Genomic DNA, 18,927 nt, shown 5'->3' on the forward strand with positions numbered 1-18,927 from the left:
AACAATAGTCAAGCTGAAAAAAGTTAAGGACTCTATTCCATTCACAGTAGTGCCAAAGAAGATGAAATATTTGGGGGTTCTGAGGGCTTCTACAGCTCTTGCCCCACTGCCCGTGGCTGAGGTGCGCGCCAGCGGGCAGGCCTGGGGCGGGGAGAATGCCCTTGGGTGCTACTTGAGGCAGCGGATATCAGGCACACCCCAAAGCCCACAGATTCCACTGCCATGAAGGTGAAGATTAAGTGCTGGAATGGTGCGGTCACTTGGCTTTGGGTGGCAAATGATGAGAACTGTAGCATCTGCAGAATGGCATTTAATAGCTGCTATCCAGACTGTAAGGTGCCTGGCGACGACTGCCCGCTGGTGTGGGGCCAGTGCTCACATTGTTTCCACATGCATTGCATCCTCAAGTGGCTGCATGCACAGCAGGCCCAGCAGCACTGCCCCATGTGCCGCCAGGAGTGGAAGTTCAAGGAGTGAGGGCTTCTGCCCCCTAAGCTGCATCTGGGCTTGGGCCCTCGCCCCAGATGGTGTCCTGAAACCCCGTTGTCCTGCCAGAACCGGTGGCTTTGGTCTCTGAGGGGATGGGCCCCTGTGGGAACTATGATGGGGTTGGAAGAAGGATGGAGCTTCCTCTGTTTTTCCATCACAATGTTGATGCTTTTATCTAATATAAGTAAAACTTATTACATTACTGGAAACTTGAAAAAAAAGATGAAATATTTGGGAGTTTATTTAACAAAGGACATGAAAGATCTCTATAAAGAGAACTATGAAACTCTAAGAAAAGAAATAGCTGAAAATGTTTACAAATGGAAAAACATACCATGCTCATGGCTGGAAAGAATCAACATGGTTAAAATGTCCATACTACCCAAAGCAATATACAATTTTAATGCAATCCCTATTAAAGCTCCACTGTCATACTTTAAAAATCTTGAAAAAATAATGCTTCGTTTTATATGGAATAAAAAAACCCTCAAATAGCCAAGACATTACTCAGAAATAAAAACAAAGCAGGAGGTATCACGCTACCAGACCTCAGACTATACTATAAATCGATAGTGATCAAAACAGCATGGTACTGGCACAAAAACAGAGAAGTAGATGTCTGGAACAGAATAGAGAACCAAGAGATGAATCCAGCTACTTACCGTTATTTGATCTTTGACAAGCCAATTAAAAACATCAGTGGGGAAAAGATTCCCTATTTAACAAATAGTGCTGGGTGAACTAGCTGGCAACCTATAGAAGACTGAAACTGGACCCACACCTTTCACCATTAACTAAGATAGACTCTCACTGGATTAAAGATTTAAACTTAAGACATGAAATTATAAAAATACTAGAAGAGGGGGCGGCGCCTGTGGCTCAGTGAGTAGGGCGCCGGCCCCATATGCCGAGGGTGGCGGGTTCGGACCCAGCCCCGCCCAAACGGCAACAAAAAAATAGCCGGGCGTTGTGGCGGGTAGTCCCAGCTACTCGGGAGGCTGAGGCAAGAGAATCACGTAAGCCCAAGAGTTTGAGGTTGCTGTGAGCCGTGTGACGCCACGGCACTCTACCGAGGGCGGTACAGTGAGACTCTGTCTCTACAAAAAAAAAAAAGAAAAAAAAATACTAGAAGAGAGCGCAGGGAAAACCCTTGAAGAAATAGGTCTGGGTGAGTATTTTATGAGGAGGACCCCCCGGGCAATTGAAGCAGTATCAAAAATACACTACTGGGACCTGATCAAACTAAAAAGTTTCTGCACAGCCAAGAACACAGTAAGTAAAGCAAGCAAACAGCCATCAGATTGGGAGAAGATATTTGCAGGTTATGTTTCTGACAAAGATTTAATAACCAGAATTCACAGAGAACTCAAACGTATAAGCAAGAAAAGAAAAAGTAATCCCATCGCAGGCTGGGCAAGGGACTTGAAGAGAAACTTCTCTGAAGAAGACAGGCACATGGCCTACAGACATAAGAAAAAATGCTCGTCATCTTTAATCATCAGAGAAATGCAAATCAAAACTACTTTGAGATATCATCTAACTCCAGTAAGATTAGCCCATATCACAAAATCCCAAGACCAGAGATGTTGGCGTGGATGTGGAGAAAAGGGAACACCCCTACACTGCTGGTGGGAATGCAAATTAATACATTCCTTTTGGAAAGATGTTTGGAGAACACTTAGAGATCTAAAAATAGATCTGCCATTCAATCCTATAATTCCTCTACTAGGCATATACCCAGAAGACCAAAAATCACATCATAACAAAGATATTTGTACCGGAATGTTTTTTTTTAATTTTTTTTTTAAGAAGACAATTTTTTTTTTTTTTGTAGAGACAGAGTTTCACTTTATTGCCCTCGGTAGAGTGCCGTGGCATCACACAGCTCACAGCAACCTCCAACTCCTGGGCTTAGGCGATTCTCTGCCTCAGCCTCCCGAGTAGCTGGGACCACAGGCACCTGCCACAACGCCCGGCTATTTTTTTGTTGCAGTTTGGCCGGGGCTGGGTTTGAACCCACCACCCTCGGCATATGGGGCCGGCACCCTGCTCACTGAGCCACAGGCGCTGCCCTGTACCAGAATGTTTATTGCAGTCCAATTCATAATTGCTAAGTCATGGAAAAAGCCCAAGTGCCCATCGATCCATGAATGGATTAATAAACTGTGGTATATGTACACCATGGAATATTATGCAGCCTTAAAGAAAGATGGAGACTTTACCTCTTTCATGTTTACACAGATGGAACTGGAAACTATTCTTCTTAGTAAAGTATCTCAGAAATGGAAGAAAAAGTATCCAATGTACTCAGCCCTACTATGAAACTAATTTATGGCTTTCATATGAAAGCTATAACCCAATTATAACCTAAGAATATGAGGAAAGGGGAGGGGGGGAGGCTGGGCAGAGGGAGGGTGATTGGTGGAATTACACCTGCGGTGCATCTTACAAGGGTATATGTGAAACTTAGTAAATGTAGAATGTAAATGTCTTAACATAATAACTACAAAAATGCCAGGAAGGCTATGTTAACCAGTGTGATGAAAATGTGTCAAATGGTCTATAAAAACCAGTGTATGGTGCCCCATGATTGCATTAATGTACATGGCTATGATTTAATAAAAAAAAAAAAAAAGAAAATTATACAGGGTAAAAAAAATCTAGATACAAAATGTCACATATTACATGATGTCCTTTACATGATATGTCCAGAATAGGTAAATCCATAGACAGAAATCAGATTAGTGGTTTCCAGGACCTAGGGAGAGAAAGGGAATGGGGAGTGACTGCTTAATGGATATGGGGTTTCCTTTTTGGGTGATGAAAATGTTTTGGAACTAGATTGAGGTAATGATTGTACAACACTGTGGAAGTACCAAATGCTGCTGAATTATAGACTTGAAGATGGTTGTTTTTATTTTAATTTCCTCTCAATAAAAATCAAATATATTAAGAATTATGGGAGTCAGGTTGTATAGCATCAAGAAAAGATGAATTCTGTGGTGCTGAATTAGCATTGGAAGTGTGTATGTGAACTTGGCTATTATATAGAAAGAGATAGAAAAATACATATGGATTGAATATGTTAATATATATTTATATGCATATATATGTGGGAATTTATACATACCAATGAGTACACCTTGCACCTAGATATTGACTTCTAACTATTCTCCATTAAAAGGAACTGGGACTATTTATAGAAATAGTTGATTCCCGACCAGGAACAAAGAAAGTAAACAAGAGACATTTCATAATGCCAGAAAGTAAGGAAGGGGTAAAAGAGTGAAGAGAACACAGAAGTTGAGTTGAAGAGACTCCTACTGGCCAAGTCTGGGAAATACTGAGTGTCAACATAAATAATGTTAATCATGGATCATAACTCAAGGAGTAAAGAGGAAAACGTGACTTAGCACACATATAAATAAGTGAATACATTTAAAGTTTCATAAGGAACTCGATAGTCTCAAAGTACTTCCTCACAGAATTTACTAACTTCCAAGGGAAAATGAACAACTTAGTAGGTGAAAAGCTTAGCAAACACTTCCTTTCTCTGGTAATCAAAGTGATGGCACATCAGAATGAGAAAAATCAAAGTTTCTCTCTCTCTCACACACACACATTTACCTTATAAAATGCAGTGAGAAAAACACAATATAATTTCTGTGATATCCCTGACCAAGATGCATCACCAATATCTAATCATCATGAAACCTAACTGAGGAACATTCTACAGAATAATGGGTATGTCATTGACCCATGAATGGATTAACAAATTGTGGTATATGTACACCGTGGAATACTGTGCAGCCATAAAAAAGATGGAGACTTCACATCTTTTATGTTTACCTGGATGGAGCTGGAACATATTCTTCTTAGTAAAGTATCTCAAGAATGGGGGAAAAAAAGTATCCAATGTACTCAATACTACTATGAAATCAATATATATACACCTACACATTCATATGAATGGTTAAACATAACTATAGTGCAGAAAGTAGAAGGGAAGAGGGACAATCCAAGATGGTGGCTGAGTAACAGCCTCCCTACAATAGGGCACAATGAGTCTGGGGAGAAAAGACTCCAGGCATCTCTGGCTGGTGGGATCTGCCTATAATCATCCCTTTGAGGATACAGGGAGTCTGCAAGGGACTTCTGGACCCCAAGAGAAGGACAATAACAGTAGAAAACTGGCAAGTGGTTGCATGTGTACAATCGACATAATCCCACTGGAAGCTGTAAGTACAAGCAGCAGTGAGACTGCAAACCAGAAAGGCATTACCTGTGAACTGTTTCAGTGTTTTTGGACTTGGCACTCAGTTGAACTGCCTTGGGTATAGCTTGAGCAGGATGGCGGAGAACTTTGGGCATTGTCTAGGGCCCCAGACTGAGCCGCTGAGCCAGATGGAGCTAATAGTGTTCAGCTGCGGGCTGCAGGGAGCCATTGTGAGAGAACTGCCCCAGCAAGCTCTGCACTCAGGGTCCCAGAGCATAGATCGGGCGGGAGCTAGTAACCTGGTGACTGAGCAGATTAAGGTGGGGCCGAGCTGCCTTACAGCCTTAACCCTCAGGGGCAGAATGAGACCAGTTCTGGCACACTGGAGCCTTGGGCTGTGGCCCTGGGTAGAGTGCCCTGGCGTCACAGCTCATAACAACCTCAAACTCCTGGGCTTGGCACCTGGACCTCCGTAAGAGCTGTGCTGTGACCCCCGATCTGTGACCTGAGCCCACCGGGCCTCCACATGCCCTGACCAGGAACTGCAGGAGCTACACAACCCTGCGTCCTCCCTCCTGAACCCTCCCTGCCTCCACACCAGCCCACTCATCTGGCCAGGGACTCTGGTAGCCACGTAGCCTCCGGAGCCCTCCCTGCCTCTGCACAGAGCCCTTCTCCTGGCCAGAGACTGCTGGAGCCTTGGACTCTCTGTGCCAAAGTCACTGGGTGCCAGGCACTCCCAGAACCATGCGCACCACCTCCCACCCTGTTACTGTATCTGGGTATGTCACATGCCAGAGGTGCTTCCACAACCAGAACTCCCTGGCTGGGGCAGCCCCAGAGGAACTACACAGGGCCACTCCCTACAAAGATCCAGCAACAATAGAGTGATCCCGCTGGGGTCTAATCTTGGAGAGACACCTCCCCAGCTCTGAGGACAGCCAGAGGCAATGGTGAAAACAATCATGAGGCAGAATCAACAGAAAAACTCTGGCAATATGAATAGTCAGATTAGATCAACTCCCCCAAGGATCAATGAGGCAGACACAGCACAAGATCCCATGCACAAACAAATAGCTGAGATGTCAGAAATCAAATTCAGAATCTGGATAGCAAATAAGATCAAATTAGAGTTTAAGCAGCAACCCAAAAGATATCTCAAGAATTGAACGAATTCAAAGACCAAATGACCAAAGATTTTGACACATTGAGACAAGAAGTTGCAGCCCTCAAAGATCTGAGAAACACAGTACAATCCCTCAGCAACAGAATGGAGCAAGCAGAAGAAAGGCTTTCTGACATTGAAGACAAAGCTTTCGAATGCTCCCAAACCTTCAAAGAGGAAGAGAAAGGGAGGGCAAAAACAGATCACTCTCTCAGAGACCTCTGGGATAATTAGAAGAAAATCAATATTTGTCTTATAGGGATCTCTGAAAGCAATGAGTGGCTTCACAAGGCACAGAGTCTCTTCTCCATGAGAGTATGAAGGAAAACTTTCCAGACATGCCAAGAGATTCTGAAATTCAGATAGCAAACAGTTTCAGAACTCCAGCATGACTCAACCCAAATAAAACATCCCCCAGACACATCATAATCAATTTCACTAAAGTTAATATGAAGGAGAAAATTCTGAAAGCAGCCAGACGAAAAAAACCCATCACTTACAAGGGCAAGAATATTAGAATAACTGCAGATCTCTCTGCTGAAACCTTTCAAGCGAGAAAAGGATGGTCATTGACTTTTAATCTCCTAAAGCAAAATAACTTTCAACCCAGGATCCTGTACCCAGCTAAACTGGGTTTCATTTATGATGGAGAAATTAAATACTTCAATGACATTCACATGTTGAAGAAATTTGCCATAACTAAACCAGCTCTCCAGGATATTCTCAGACCTATCCTCCATAATGACAAGCGTAATCCTCCACCACAAAAGTAAACCCACCCAGAAAATTCCAACTTCCACAGTTGCAAAAGGATTAAAAATGTCCACCAGACTCTCAAAAGGCTTATCAATATTCTCAATTAATGTGAATGGTTTAAATTGTCCTCTAAAGAGGCACAGGTTGGCTGACTGGATACAAAAACTCAAGCCAGATATCTGCTGCATACAAGAATTGCATCTTACATTAAAAGATAAATATAGACTCAAGGTGAAGGGATGGTCATCTATACTCCAGGCAAATGGAAAGCAGAAAAAAGCAGGCATTGCAATCCTATTCGCAGACGCAATGGGCTTTAAACCAACCGAAATAAGGAAGGATAAGGATGGACACTTCATGGTTGTTAAAGGTAATACTCAATATGATGAGATTTCAATTATTAATATTTATGCACCCAACCAGAACTCATGTCAATTTATAAGAGAAACTCTAACAGACATGAGCAACTTGATTTCTTCCAGTTCCATACTAGTTGGAGATGTTAACACCTCTTTAGCAGTGCTGGATAGATCCTCCAAAAAGAAGCTGAGCAAAGAAATTTTAGATTTAAACTTAACCATTCAACATCTGGACTTAACAGACATCTACAGAACATTTCATCCCAACAAAACTGAATACACATTCTTCTCATCAGCCCATGGAACATACTCCAAAATCGACCACATCCTAGGCCACAAATCTAACCTCAGCACATTTTTAAAAAATAGAAATTATTCCTTGCATCTTCTCAGACCATCATGGAATAAAAGTTAAACTCAATAACAACAGGAACCTGCATACCCATACAAAAACATGGAAAATAAACAACCTTATGCTGAAGGATGGGTTATAGACGAGATTAAGAAGGAAATCACCAAATTTTTGGAACAAAACAACAATCAAGACACGAATTACCAGAACTTCTGGGATACTGCAAAGGCAGTCCGAAGAGGGAAATTTTTAGCACTGCAAGCCTTCCTCAAGAAAACGGAAAGAGAGGAAGCTAATAACTTAATGGGACATCTCAAACAACTGGAGAAGGAAGAACACTCCAACCCCAAATCCAGCAGAAGAACAGAAATAACCAAAATCAGAGCAGAACTAAACGAAATTGAAAACAAAAGAATTATACAACAGATCAATAAATCCAAAAGTTGGTTTTTTTGAAAAGATCAATAAAATAGATAAACCTTTGGCCAACCTAACCAGGAAAAAAAGAGTAAAATCTCTAATTTCATCAATCAGAAATGGTAACAATGAAGTAACAACAGACCCCTCAGAAATTCAAAAAATACATAACTTATATTAAAAGAAACTCTACTCTCAGAAATATGAAAATCTGAAAGATATCGACCAATACCTGGAAGTACGCCACCTACAAAGACTTAGCCAGAACCAAGTGGAAATGTTGAACAGGCCTATATCAAGTTCTGAAATAGCATCAACTATACAAAATCTCCCTGAAAAGAAAAGCCCAGGACCAGATGGCTTTACGTCAGAATTCTACCAAACCTTTAAAGAAGAACTAGTACCTATATTATTAAACCTCTTCCAAAATATAGGAAAAGAAGGAATACTACCCAACACATTCTATGAAGCACGCATCACCTTGATCCCCAAACCAGAGAAAGACCCAACAAAAAAAGAAAATTATAGACCAGTATCACTAATGAATATTGATGCTAAAATACTCAATAAGATCCTAACAAACAGAAACCAACAACACATCAAAAAAATTACACACCACGACCAAGTGGGATTGATCCCAGGGTCTCAAGGCTGGTTCAATATATGTAAATCTATAAATGTAATTCAGCACATAAACAAACTAAAAAACAAGGACCATATGATTTTTTCAATTGATGCAGAAAAAGCTTTTGATAACATCCAGCATCGCTTCATGATCAGAACACTTAAGAACATTGGTATTGAAGGGACATTTCTTTCTTTTTTTTTTTATTGTTGGGGATTCATTGAGGGTACAATAAGCCAGGTTACACTGATTGCAATTGTTAGGTAAAGTCCCTCTTGCAATCATGTCTTGCGCCCATAAAGTGTGACACACACCAAGCCCCCACTCCCCTAGAAGGGACATTTCTTAAACAAATAGAGGCCATCTGCAGTAAACCCACAGCCAATATTGTATTTAATGGAGTTAAATTGAAATCATTTCCACTTAGATCAGGAACCAGGCAAGGTTGCCTATTGTCTTCATTGCTCTTTTAGCCATTGCAATTAGGGAAGAAAAGGCGATCAAGGGTATCCACATAGGGTCAGAAGAGATCAAACTTTCACTCTTCGCAGATGATATGATCGTATATCTGGAAAACACTAGGGATTCTACTACAAAACTTTTAGAAGTGATCAAGGAATACAGCAATGTCTCAGGCTACAAAATCAACACCCATAAATCTGTAGCCTTTATATATACCAACAATAACCAAGCCGAAAAAACAGTCAAGGACTCTATTCCTTTCACAGTAGTGCCAAAGAAGATGAGATATTTGGGAGTATACCTAACAAAGGACGTGAAAGATCTCTACAAAGAGAACTATGAAACTTTAAGAAAAGAAATAGCTGAAGATGTTAACAAATGGAAAAACATAGAATGCTCATGGCTGGGAAGAATCAACATGGTTAAAATGTCTATACTATCCAAAGCAATATATAATTTTAATGCAATTCCTATTAAAGCTCCATTGTCATATTTCAAAGATCTTGAAAAAATAATACTTCGTTTTATATGCAATCAGAAAAAAACTCAAATAGCCAAAACATTACTCAGCAATAAAAACACAGCAGGAGGAATCACGCTACCAGACCTGAGACTGTACTATAAATCGATATAGTACAAACAGCATGGTATTGACTCAAAAACAGAGAAGTAGATGTCTGGAACAGAATAGAGAACCAAGAGATGAATCCAGCTACTTACCATTATTTGATCTTTGACAAGCCAATTAAAAACATTCAGTGGGGAAAAGATTCCCTATTTAACAAATGGTGCTGGGTGAACTGGCTGGCAACCTGTAGAAGATTGAAACTGGACCCACACCTTTCACCATTAACTAAAATAGACTCTCACTGGATAAAAGATTTAAACTTAAGACATGAAACTATAAAAATACTTGAAGTAAGTTCAGGGAAAACTCTTCAAGGAATCGGCCTGGGTGAATATTTTATGAGGAGGACTCCCCAGGCAATTGAAGCAGTATCAAAAATACACTACTGGGACCTGATCAAACTAAAAAGCTTCTGCACAGCCAAGAACATAGTGAGTAAAGCAAGCAGACAGCCCTCAGAATGGGAGAAAATATTTGCAGGTTATACCTCCGATAAAGGTCTAATAACTAGAATCCACAGAGAAATCAAACATATTAGCAAGAAAAGAACACATGATCCCATCTCAGGGTGGGCAAGGGACTTGAAGAGAAACTTCTCTAAAGAAGACAGACGCATGATCTACAAACACATGAAAAAAAGCTCATCATTTTTAATCATCAGAGAAATGCAAATCAAAACTACTTTAAGATATCACCTAACACCAGTAAGAGTAGCCCACATAACAAAATCCCAAAACCAGAGATGTTGGCATGGATGTGGAGAAAAGGGCACACTTCTACACTGCTGGTAGGAATGCACACTAATACATTTCTTCTGGAAGGATGTTTGGAGAATACTTAGAGACCTAAAAATAGACCTGCCATTTGATCCTATAATTCCTTTACTAGGTTTATGCCCAGAAGACCAAAAGTCACAATATAACAAGGACATCTGTACCAGAATGTTTATTGCAGCCCAATTCATAATTGCTAAGTCATGGAAGAAGCCCAAGTGCCCATCGACCCACGAATGGACTAGCAAATTGTGGTACATGTATACCATGGAATATTATGCAGCCTTAAAGAAAGATGGAGACTTTACCTCTTTCATGTTTACATGCATGGAGCTGGAACATATTCTTCTTAGCAAAGTATCTCAGGAATGGAAGAAAAAGTATCCAATGTACTCAGCTCTACTATGAAGCTAAATTATAGCTTTCACATGAAGGCTATAACCCAATTATAGCACAAGACTATGGGGAAAGGGCCAAGGAAGGGAAAAGGAGAGGGGATGTTAGGGTGGAGGGAGGGTAATGGGTGGGGCCACATCTACAGTGCATCTTAGAATGGGCACAGGGGAAACTTACTAGAGGCAGAATACAAATGTCTACATATAATAACTAAGAAAATGCCATGAAGGCTACGTTGAACAGTTTGACGAGAATATTTCAGATTGTATATGAAACCAGCACAATGTACCCCTTGATTGCACTAATGTACACAGCTATGATTTAACAATAAAAAAATGAGAAAAAATAAATATTTAAGATGATAGATTAATAAAAAAAAGTAAGTAGAAGGGAAGAGGAAAGGGAGGAGAGAAGAGAGGGGAGGAGAGAAGAGAGGGGAGGAGGGAAGGTATTTGGGGGGACCTCACCTAATGTGCATGATGCAATGGTACATTTCAAAACTATTAAGAAAAGAGTATAATTGTGATCAATGTGTTACTTAGTTTGATGTATGCATTTCACATTGTATCTCAACTCAGTACAATAAAACCAATAAATGCATCAATGTACACAGTTAGGATTTAATAAAAAATAACTAAATAAAGAATAATGGATATGTAATCATTGAAAATGCCAAGGTCATTAAATTCAAGAAGAAATTCTTCCAGATATAAGGAGTCTAAAGAGATGTAACTATTAAATGCAACACCTAATTCTGAACTAGATGCTCTTTCTATAAAATACTTTATTGAGACATTTGATCAAACTTGGAGTAGGGTCTGAAGATTGGATATTAGTACTGTATTGATATTGTGTTGATTTCGATGACTGGTAGCATCATAGGAATATGTCTATTTAGAAAATGCACATTAAAGTATTGAGGAGCAGTGGGTATCAAGTTAGTAACTTACCTTCAGGAAAAAAAAGTACTTTGTATTATACTTAATATCTGCAACTTTTCTGTAGGGTTGGATTATTTTTAAAAGTTAAAATAAAAGGGCGGTGCCTGTGGCTCAGTGACTAGGGTGCTGGCCCCATATACCAAGGGTGGTGGGTTCAAACCCACCCCTGGCCAAACTGCAACAAAAAATAGCCAGGTGTTGTGGCGGGCGCCTGTAGTCCCAACTATTGGGAGGCTGAGGCAAGCGAATCGCCTAAGCCCAAGAGCTGAAGGTTGCTGTGAGCTGTGACGTACAGCACTCTACAGAGGGCAAAGAAGTAAAACTCTGTCACTAAAAAACAAAAAAGTTAAAATAAAAGATTTTCTTTCATCTATATAAAATAAATAGCTTAAAATTAGATCCCAATATGAATTTATACTAAAATATAAGATTACTATATCTGGTAACATTAATACCACGGGCCGAGCATGGTGGCTCACACCTGTAAGCCTAGCACTCTAGGAGGCCAAGGCAAGAGATTCACTTGAACTCAGGAGTTCAAGACCAGCCTGAGCAAGTGTGAGACCCCATCCCTACTAAAAATAGAAAAATTTGGCAGTCGTGGTGGTGACACCTGTAGTCCCAGCTACTCAAGAGTTTGAGGTAAGGGGATTGCTTGAGGCCAAGAGTTTGAGGTTGTTGTGAGCTAGGAGCACTCTACTCAGAGCACAGAGTGAGTCTGTGTCTTCAAAAGAAATTCATTAATTAATACCACAGATAGAGAAGATAAACCACAAACTGGGAAAAGGTATTATAATAAATATAACTGACAGTAAATCAGTAATCAACTTATAAAAGAACTCCATCAATTAGAAAAAGTAATAGAAAAATAAACAAAGCCATTCATGGGAAACCTGAATACAATGAAAATATGGAAAGAAATATTTGAGAATAGAGAAATGCAAATGGAGGCTATACCGAACTATCATGTTTACCCACAAAACTGGCAATTTATGAAGTCTCACAATATCGATTGCTAGAGGGACATCGATCAATGGGAGCAGATAGGCTGCTGATGAATGTGTTTTTGGTACTACAAACTGGAAAAGTTACTTGGCACTCTTTTGTAAAGTTACATTTTTGAAGACCTTGTGATTGAGCAATTTCACTTCTAGGTGTATTAACCAGAGTTCTTCAACAGGGTAACTAGAGACCTGGAGGGTAATATTCAAAATAGTACTCTTTGCAAGAATGAAAAACTGAAAACACCCCAAATGTGTCATTCTCATAATAGGACGTACAACAGAATAAACAGATGAACCATAGCCAAACAACAGTAAGTGGAACTTAGGAACATCATGTTGAGGAAGAGTAGAAAACAATCAGGATACTATGTACAGTAGTGTATTTTCATAAAGCACCAAAGTAGCAAAACAAAACAATCTACTGTTTATATTAAAATGTGATAAAAATATTTTATATAAGCAATGGAATGATAAACATAAAATTCAAGAGAGCATTTTCATCTGGGGAAGAATCAGGGTCAATGCAAGTTATTGGTAACTTATGCTTCTTGAATTGAGTACGTGAGTGTTCCTACATAATAGTACAATGTTTTATAACTTACATATATTTTATACAAAATCTTTTATTTGTAACAATTAGTATGAAATACAAAGAGAAAAATCTGTGGCCGGGTGCCGTGGCTCATGCCTGTAATCCTAGCACCCTAGGAGGCCAAGGTAGGTGGATAGCTTGAGCTCACGGGTTCGAGACCAGCCTGAGCAAAAAAACGAGACCCCGTTCCTACTAAAAATAGAAAAACTTAGGCAAGAAGATCACTTGCGCCCAAGAGTTGGAGGTTGCTATGAGGTATGATGTCACGGCACTCTACCCAGAGTGACAGCTTGAGACTCTGTCTCAAAAAAAGAAAAAGAAAAATCTGAATATTCATAATAATTCTGTATTTTAAAATAAAATGAAATCATTTTTAAAAGCCTGGAAGACAACGTACAGTTATACGATGTACCCATTATTTTCTCAGAAAGATGTTTTGATTCTTGTAACAAACATGGGAAATCTGGGGGTGCAGATATTAATTTAAGCAAATGGTGAAGAATCAGCCATGGAGCCAAGAGAGGTTGGATGGCTCATCAGTTTGGTCAGTGACGGGTCAGGGCCTCTAATTTAGAGTTTAAGACTCCAAATACTGTGGTCTTTCCAACATCCCAGATTTCCATCAAAAGGGGATGCTGGGAGAAGAGTCAAAATGCAGAAAATTGAAATGCTCTTAGGGGGAAATGGTGTCATATAAGAGGAAACTATCCACCAGGAAGGGGGAAAAAGAGGGTGTGGTTGTCTGGGGGCCCTGTGAACATTTCTCCTTGTTCCAGGTGTGTTAGGACCCTTCATCACAAACCTTAGCCTCCAAAGAGGACGCTCCTTTTCCCAAAAACACAAAGTTGCTTGTTTTCAAAACTCGTGCACTTCTTCCAGCCCCCTCACAACCCATCCTGCTATCAAGAGAGCAGGTGCAGTAGCTCCCTCTCCTCTTCAGGAAGGAAAAGCAAAGCCAAAGAGAAGTGACTACCGCTGTCACTCTGCTCTACAAACCAGCTGGCGCCTCCCTAATCTCTTCACTGCTGCCTGCATCTCCTGGTTCCTCAGGGTGTAGATCATGGGGTTGAGCATGGGGGTCATGACCGTGTGGCTGATGGACACAGCTTTGTCCATGGGGAAGTGGGTGAAGGGCCGGGCATAGAGGTAAATGCTGGGAATGAAGATCATAGAGACCACGATGATGTGGGTGGTGCAGGTGGAAGCTGCCTTCCTCCTCGCCTGCCCTGAGTGAGACCTCAGCATCACCAGGATGATGGTGTAAGAGACCAGGAGGAGAAGGAACCAGATGAGAACCAGCATCCCACTGTTGGAGATCATGAGGAACTCCAGGAGGGAGGTGTCAGTGCAGGCCAGTCTCAGTACTTGGGGGATGTCACAGTAGAAGTTATCCAGAACATTGGGGCCACAGAAAGGCAGCGGGAGCATCAGAGCCAGCTGGACAATGGAGTGGATGAAGCCCCCGACCCAGGCGGCCACCACCAGCCCCACACAGAGCTGAGTGTTCATGATGACGACATAGTGGAGGGGACGGGAGATGGCTATGTAGCGGTCGTAGGCCATCACTGAGAGGAAGAAAACCAAGGCTCCTCCAAGAAAGTGGAAGAAGAAGATCTGGGTCATGCAGCCCTGGTAGGAGATGGTCTTCTTCTGAGATAGGAAGTCTATCAGCATCTTTGGGGCAGTGACTGAGGAGAAACAGAGGTCTATGACAGCCAGGTTTCGGAGCAGAAGGTACATGGGAGTGTGAAGCTGGGAATCAGAGGTCACTGTGACTATGATGAGGAGATTTCCCACCACACTGATGACATAGATAAACAGGAACACCAAAAACAGGAAAATCTGGAGCTCCTGCGTCTGTGAGAGCCCCAGGAAGACAAAATCTGATACCCACGTGAAGTTACCTGGCTCCATGGTGTCTTCTCCATATACCTAAAGAAAGCCAACCACAGACTTAGATTCATCCTGGCAGCGCTTGCCTTTTCAGTGCTCAGAGGCTCAGACCTAGTTGTCAGGTTCATAGATGGGCATCGTCGTGTGTGGCATGGTCCAGGTGCTGTCTTGTCTTGGGGGAGTTTACAAGTATGTGCTAGAATATACACTCACGAAATCTTAAAGCCACCCAGAAATATATGCAACCTACCTTTTGAAGATTCATATTGTAGTGGGAAGACATTTGGAGTCAGATACATCTGGAGTCAAATTTCAAGTCTTTAATTACATTGAGATTTGATCACGAGTAACTTACTTAATCTTTCTGAGTCTGTTTTTCCGTCTGTAATGTAAGAATAAAAATTATTTGTGGGCAGACATGGTGACTCATGCCTATAACACCAGCACTTTGGGAGGCTGAAGTGGGAGGCCAGGAGTTCAAGAACAGCTTGAGCAACATTGTGAGACTCCCCATCTCTACAAAAAAAAAAATTCAAAATTAGCTGGTTATGGTGGCGTCACCTGTAGTCCTCAAGAGGCAGGGGGATCACTTGGAGCCCAGGTGTTTGGGGTTACAGTGAACTATGATTGTACCACTGGACTTCAGCCTGGGTGACAGAGTGAGACCCTGCCTCTAATAAAGAAACAAAGACACAAAACGCTTTCTTTATAGAATTTTCTGAGAGCCTAAGCAGAATGACTCTTACAAAACTCCCAAAACAGTTTGTGAAATAATCAGTGGGAATTACTCTCCTCTGTAAAGTCTGATCTAAAGACATCCTCTCTTTCTCCAGTCTCTAATAAGTTCTTGTGCCAATAATTTTTCATACACTATTTAAGACATTGTTATACTAATAAAATGTTCCTGTGTCTTTGTTTTCCCTCCACAGTTCAACTATAAGCCCCAGAGATAGATCTGGATCTCACAATTTATTTGAGCCCTTCAGTGCCCATCCTTCATGATAGGCAATGTCAAAAACCATGTAACATTGACTGCTGGGTGCACAAGTCAGTGCAAGGAAGACCCTGGACACAGCTGCATAGCTGAGACATTCAGTTGTTCCCCTGCCCTCCATTATAGGTGGCCCTTTCCCCGAGGGACACGTGTGTGCTGAGTCAAAAGGGAGAAGGGGCAAGAGGATTCACTGAATTAAGACACAGATGATAAATACTGTCTGAAGGGGACTCTGAATGCTCTTCTCAATGAAATGGGAATTTTAGAAGATGTTACTGGATCTGAGAGTAGAAAACAAAGGAAGATGGTAAAAGAAGAAACATAGAAATAGACAAAGGGAATTAAGAGGAAGAGAGATGGAGGAACAGAACAGGTGAAGGCAGGGGAAATAGAAAAGTGGAAAAGTGCTGGGGAGGGGGAGGAAAGGGCCCTAAAGGGTTAGAAGCAGGTGGAGGTGACAGGGTGAGAGGTCAGTGGCCTCTTCACTCTCCCCACCCTGTCTCAATCTCCCCCATCTCCTCTCACCCAGCCTATTGCAGCCTACTATCTACAGGACAGAGGTGGCTTTAATCTTATCCTTCTGCTTGGATTTGCTTCTTCCCCTCTGGGACACCTTCTACACAGTTATCCGTAAGACCTTTCTGAACTCAGCTCTGATCAGGTTCCTCCCCATTATAACCTCTAATGACTGTCTAGTGCTCACAGCTCAAAACTCAAACTCTTCAAAGCCACCTAAAATGCTTTGTAGATAAATTCAGGACAGAAAAAAGAATACCTGGCTCGGCGCTCATAGCTCAGTGAGTAGGGCGCCAGCCACATTGCTCCCGGGGCTGCCAGGATCGAGCCAGGCCCGGGCCTGCTAAACAACAATGACAACTGACCAAAAAAATAGCTGAGCATTGTGGCGGGCGCCTGTAGTCCCAGCTACTTGGGAGGCTGAGGCAAGAGAATTGCATAAGCCCAAGAGTTTGAGGTTGCTGTGAGCTGTGATGCCACAGCACTCCACCTAGGGTGACATAGTGAGACTATGTCTCAAAACAAGCAAGCAAACAAACAAACAAACAAAAACAACAACAACAAAAACCCTACATTATGTTCATGCAACTCTCAGCATTTCACACAAGGGTATAAAATGTAGCCCCCCACATACTTTTCTAATCAGTGTTTCTGTCACCCAGGAAACAATTGCTGTTCAAGGAATTCATAACTTCTACGTATTCCACGTATCTGGTTATTTCTGTGTCTTTGGTAATAAATCCTGTTTTCTGAAATATGTTTTGGGGCTTTCTCAACCTAGAAGCAGAGAGGCGTCACCCTCCTGACTTCTCCCTCCATTTCTCCCACACGGAATTAATTCCTCCCTTTTCTGGGTTTCAATGTCCCTTTATAAATACCTCCATTATAGCATTTATCATGTTTTCCTGTTGCTCCTCTTGACTAGATTGTAAATTCAATAACTTACTAGTTCCAGTCTCTGTGACAGCATCTTTGATGTTCAGTTGCTCAAAAATGTTTGTCAACTTAATGAATGTATTAGCAGGTAATTGTGTGACTACATAGAAAAATTTTGAAATTTTCCTCATTCTCTTTATCCTGTAAATCACAGGCCAGCTCTGTGCTTGGTGGTTTCCACGTGTAACCCAAGGCATCTGTTCTCAACATCATATTCCCCTTGCAATATTTCTCGAGTCTCTGCTCACACTTTAGACTTACTGCCACCAAGACACTTATTTGTCATGCTCACTTTGTCCAGAGGTGTTGCAGGATCCTTCTAGCAGCTGATGTGTGTGCAGTGAGGAGCCTGGTCTTTCACTTCTTTCACTCAGAATGGGGCTCCAGTCTTACGTGGTCTTAGAGATCCTTTGCTGCTGCTCTCCATACCCCATGGATACTACCTGGGTGGGGCCCAAGAGACTATGCGGGGGAAGAAACTACTGAACAGGTCTAGGAAGCACCACTGGGGTCGAGGGAGCAATGGGAGTTGTTAAAAAGTTTCTAACTGTCTGGGGGTTTCCACATGCAAGTTCTGCCAACCATGCCAAAAAAAAAAAAGAAAAAGTTTATAAAGGTCTCAAAAACACATACTCTTTGAGGATACACATACTCTTAGGGACTCAAAGCACCAAGGACATTGAAAATGTTAGAGGGTTGTGTAATGTAGGATTTGAAGGCCAAATTCCAAAAGGACGAGATGGTCTTTGAAAGAAACTCTCTGGGAATTTCAGAGGAACATATTTTTTACATGAGTGATTCTCACCCTTGAGAGAATTCCCTGGAGGGCTTGTTGAAAATGGATTGGTGGTCTCAGCTCAGACTTTCTTATTCAGTAGTTCAATGGTAAGACCAAGAATTTGCATTTGTAACACATTCTCAGACAATGCTGATGCACCTGTTCCAGTGCATTAAGAACATTAAGAACCACTGGCTTGCTTGTTAGCACAACGGACAGCTCTCATGGCATTAAAATAATTTGATTTCTTTCTTCTTTTCCTCCTTCTTTTTCTTTTCTTTTTTTTTTTTTGTAGAGACAGAGTCTCACTATACTGCCCTCGGGTAGAGTGCCGTGGTGTCACACGGCTCACAGCAACCTCTAACTCTTGGGCTTACGCGATTCTCTTGCCTCAGCCTCCCAAGCAGCTGGGACTACAGGCGCCCGCCACAACACCCGGCTATTTTTTTGTTGCAGTTTGGCCAGGGCTGGGTTTGAACCCGCCACCCTCGGCATATGGGGCCGGCGCCCTACTCACTGAGCCACAGGCGCTGCCTTCCTCCTTCTTCTTTTAAACTGAATAGATCTTTTTTTGTTTGTTTGTTTGTTTTTGTAGAGACAGAGTCACATTGTACCACCCTCGGTAGAGTGCCGTG

At 41.6% G+C, this 18,927-nt stretch overlaps 2 protein-coding genes across 2 annotated transcripts; one reads left to right on the forward strand and one right to left on the reverse strand.

The window, feature by feature from the left end:
* Positions 1 to 207: 207 nt before the first annotated feature.
* LOC128570356 (anaphase-promoting complex subunit 11-like) lies at positions 208 to 696 on the forward strand. The gene has a single exon (XM_053569397.1). It carries the CDS (start codon positions 223 to 225, stop codon positions 475 to 477), a length of 255 nt encoding a protein of 84 aa, XP_053425372.1. The 5' UTR covers positions 208 to 222; the 3' UTR covers positions 478 to 696.
* Positions 697 to 14,153: 13,457 nt separating this feature from the next.
* On the reverse strand, positions 14,154 to 15,089 carry LOC128570755 (olfactory receptor 4D2). Its single transcript, XM_053570182.1, has one exon. The coding sequence runs from the start codon at positions 15,087 to 15,089 to the stop codon at positions 14,154 to 14,156; it is 936 nt and encodes a 311-aa protein (XP_053426157.1).
* Positions 15,090 to 18,927: the final 3,838 nt, after the last annotated feature.

This window comes from Nycticebus coucang, chromosome 18, assembly GCF_027406575.1.
Source record: "Nycticebus coucang isolate mNycCou1 chromosome 18, mNycCou1.pri, whole genome shotgun sequence".
NCBI lineage: Eukaryota > Metazoa > Chordata > Mammalia > Primates > Lorisidae > Nycticebus > Nycticebus coucang.

Coding starts and splice junctions, on each gene's coding strand:
- LOC128570356 (XM_053569397.1), top strand. CDS start 223: ATGAAGGTGAAGATTAAGTGCTGGAATGGTGCGGTCACTTGGCTTTGG.
- LOC128570755 (XM_053570182.1), bottom strand. CDS start 15,089: ATGGAGCCAGGTAACTTCACGTGGGTATCAGATTTTGTCTTCCTGGGG.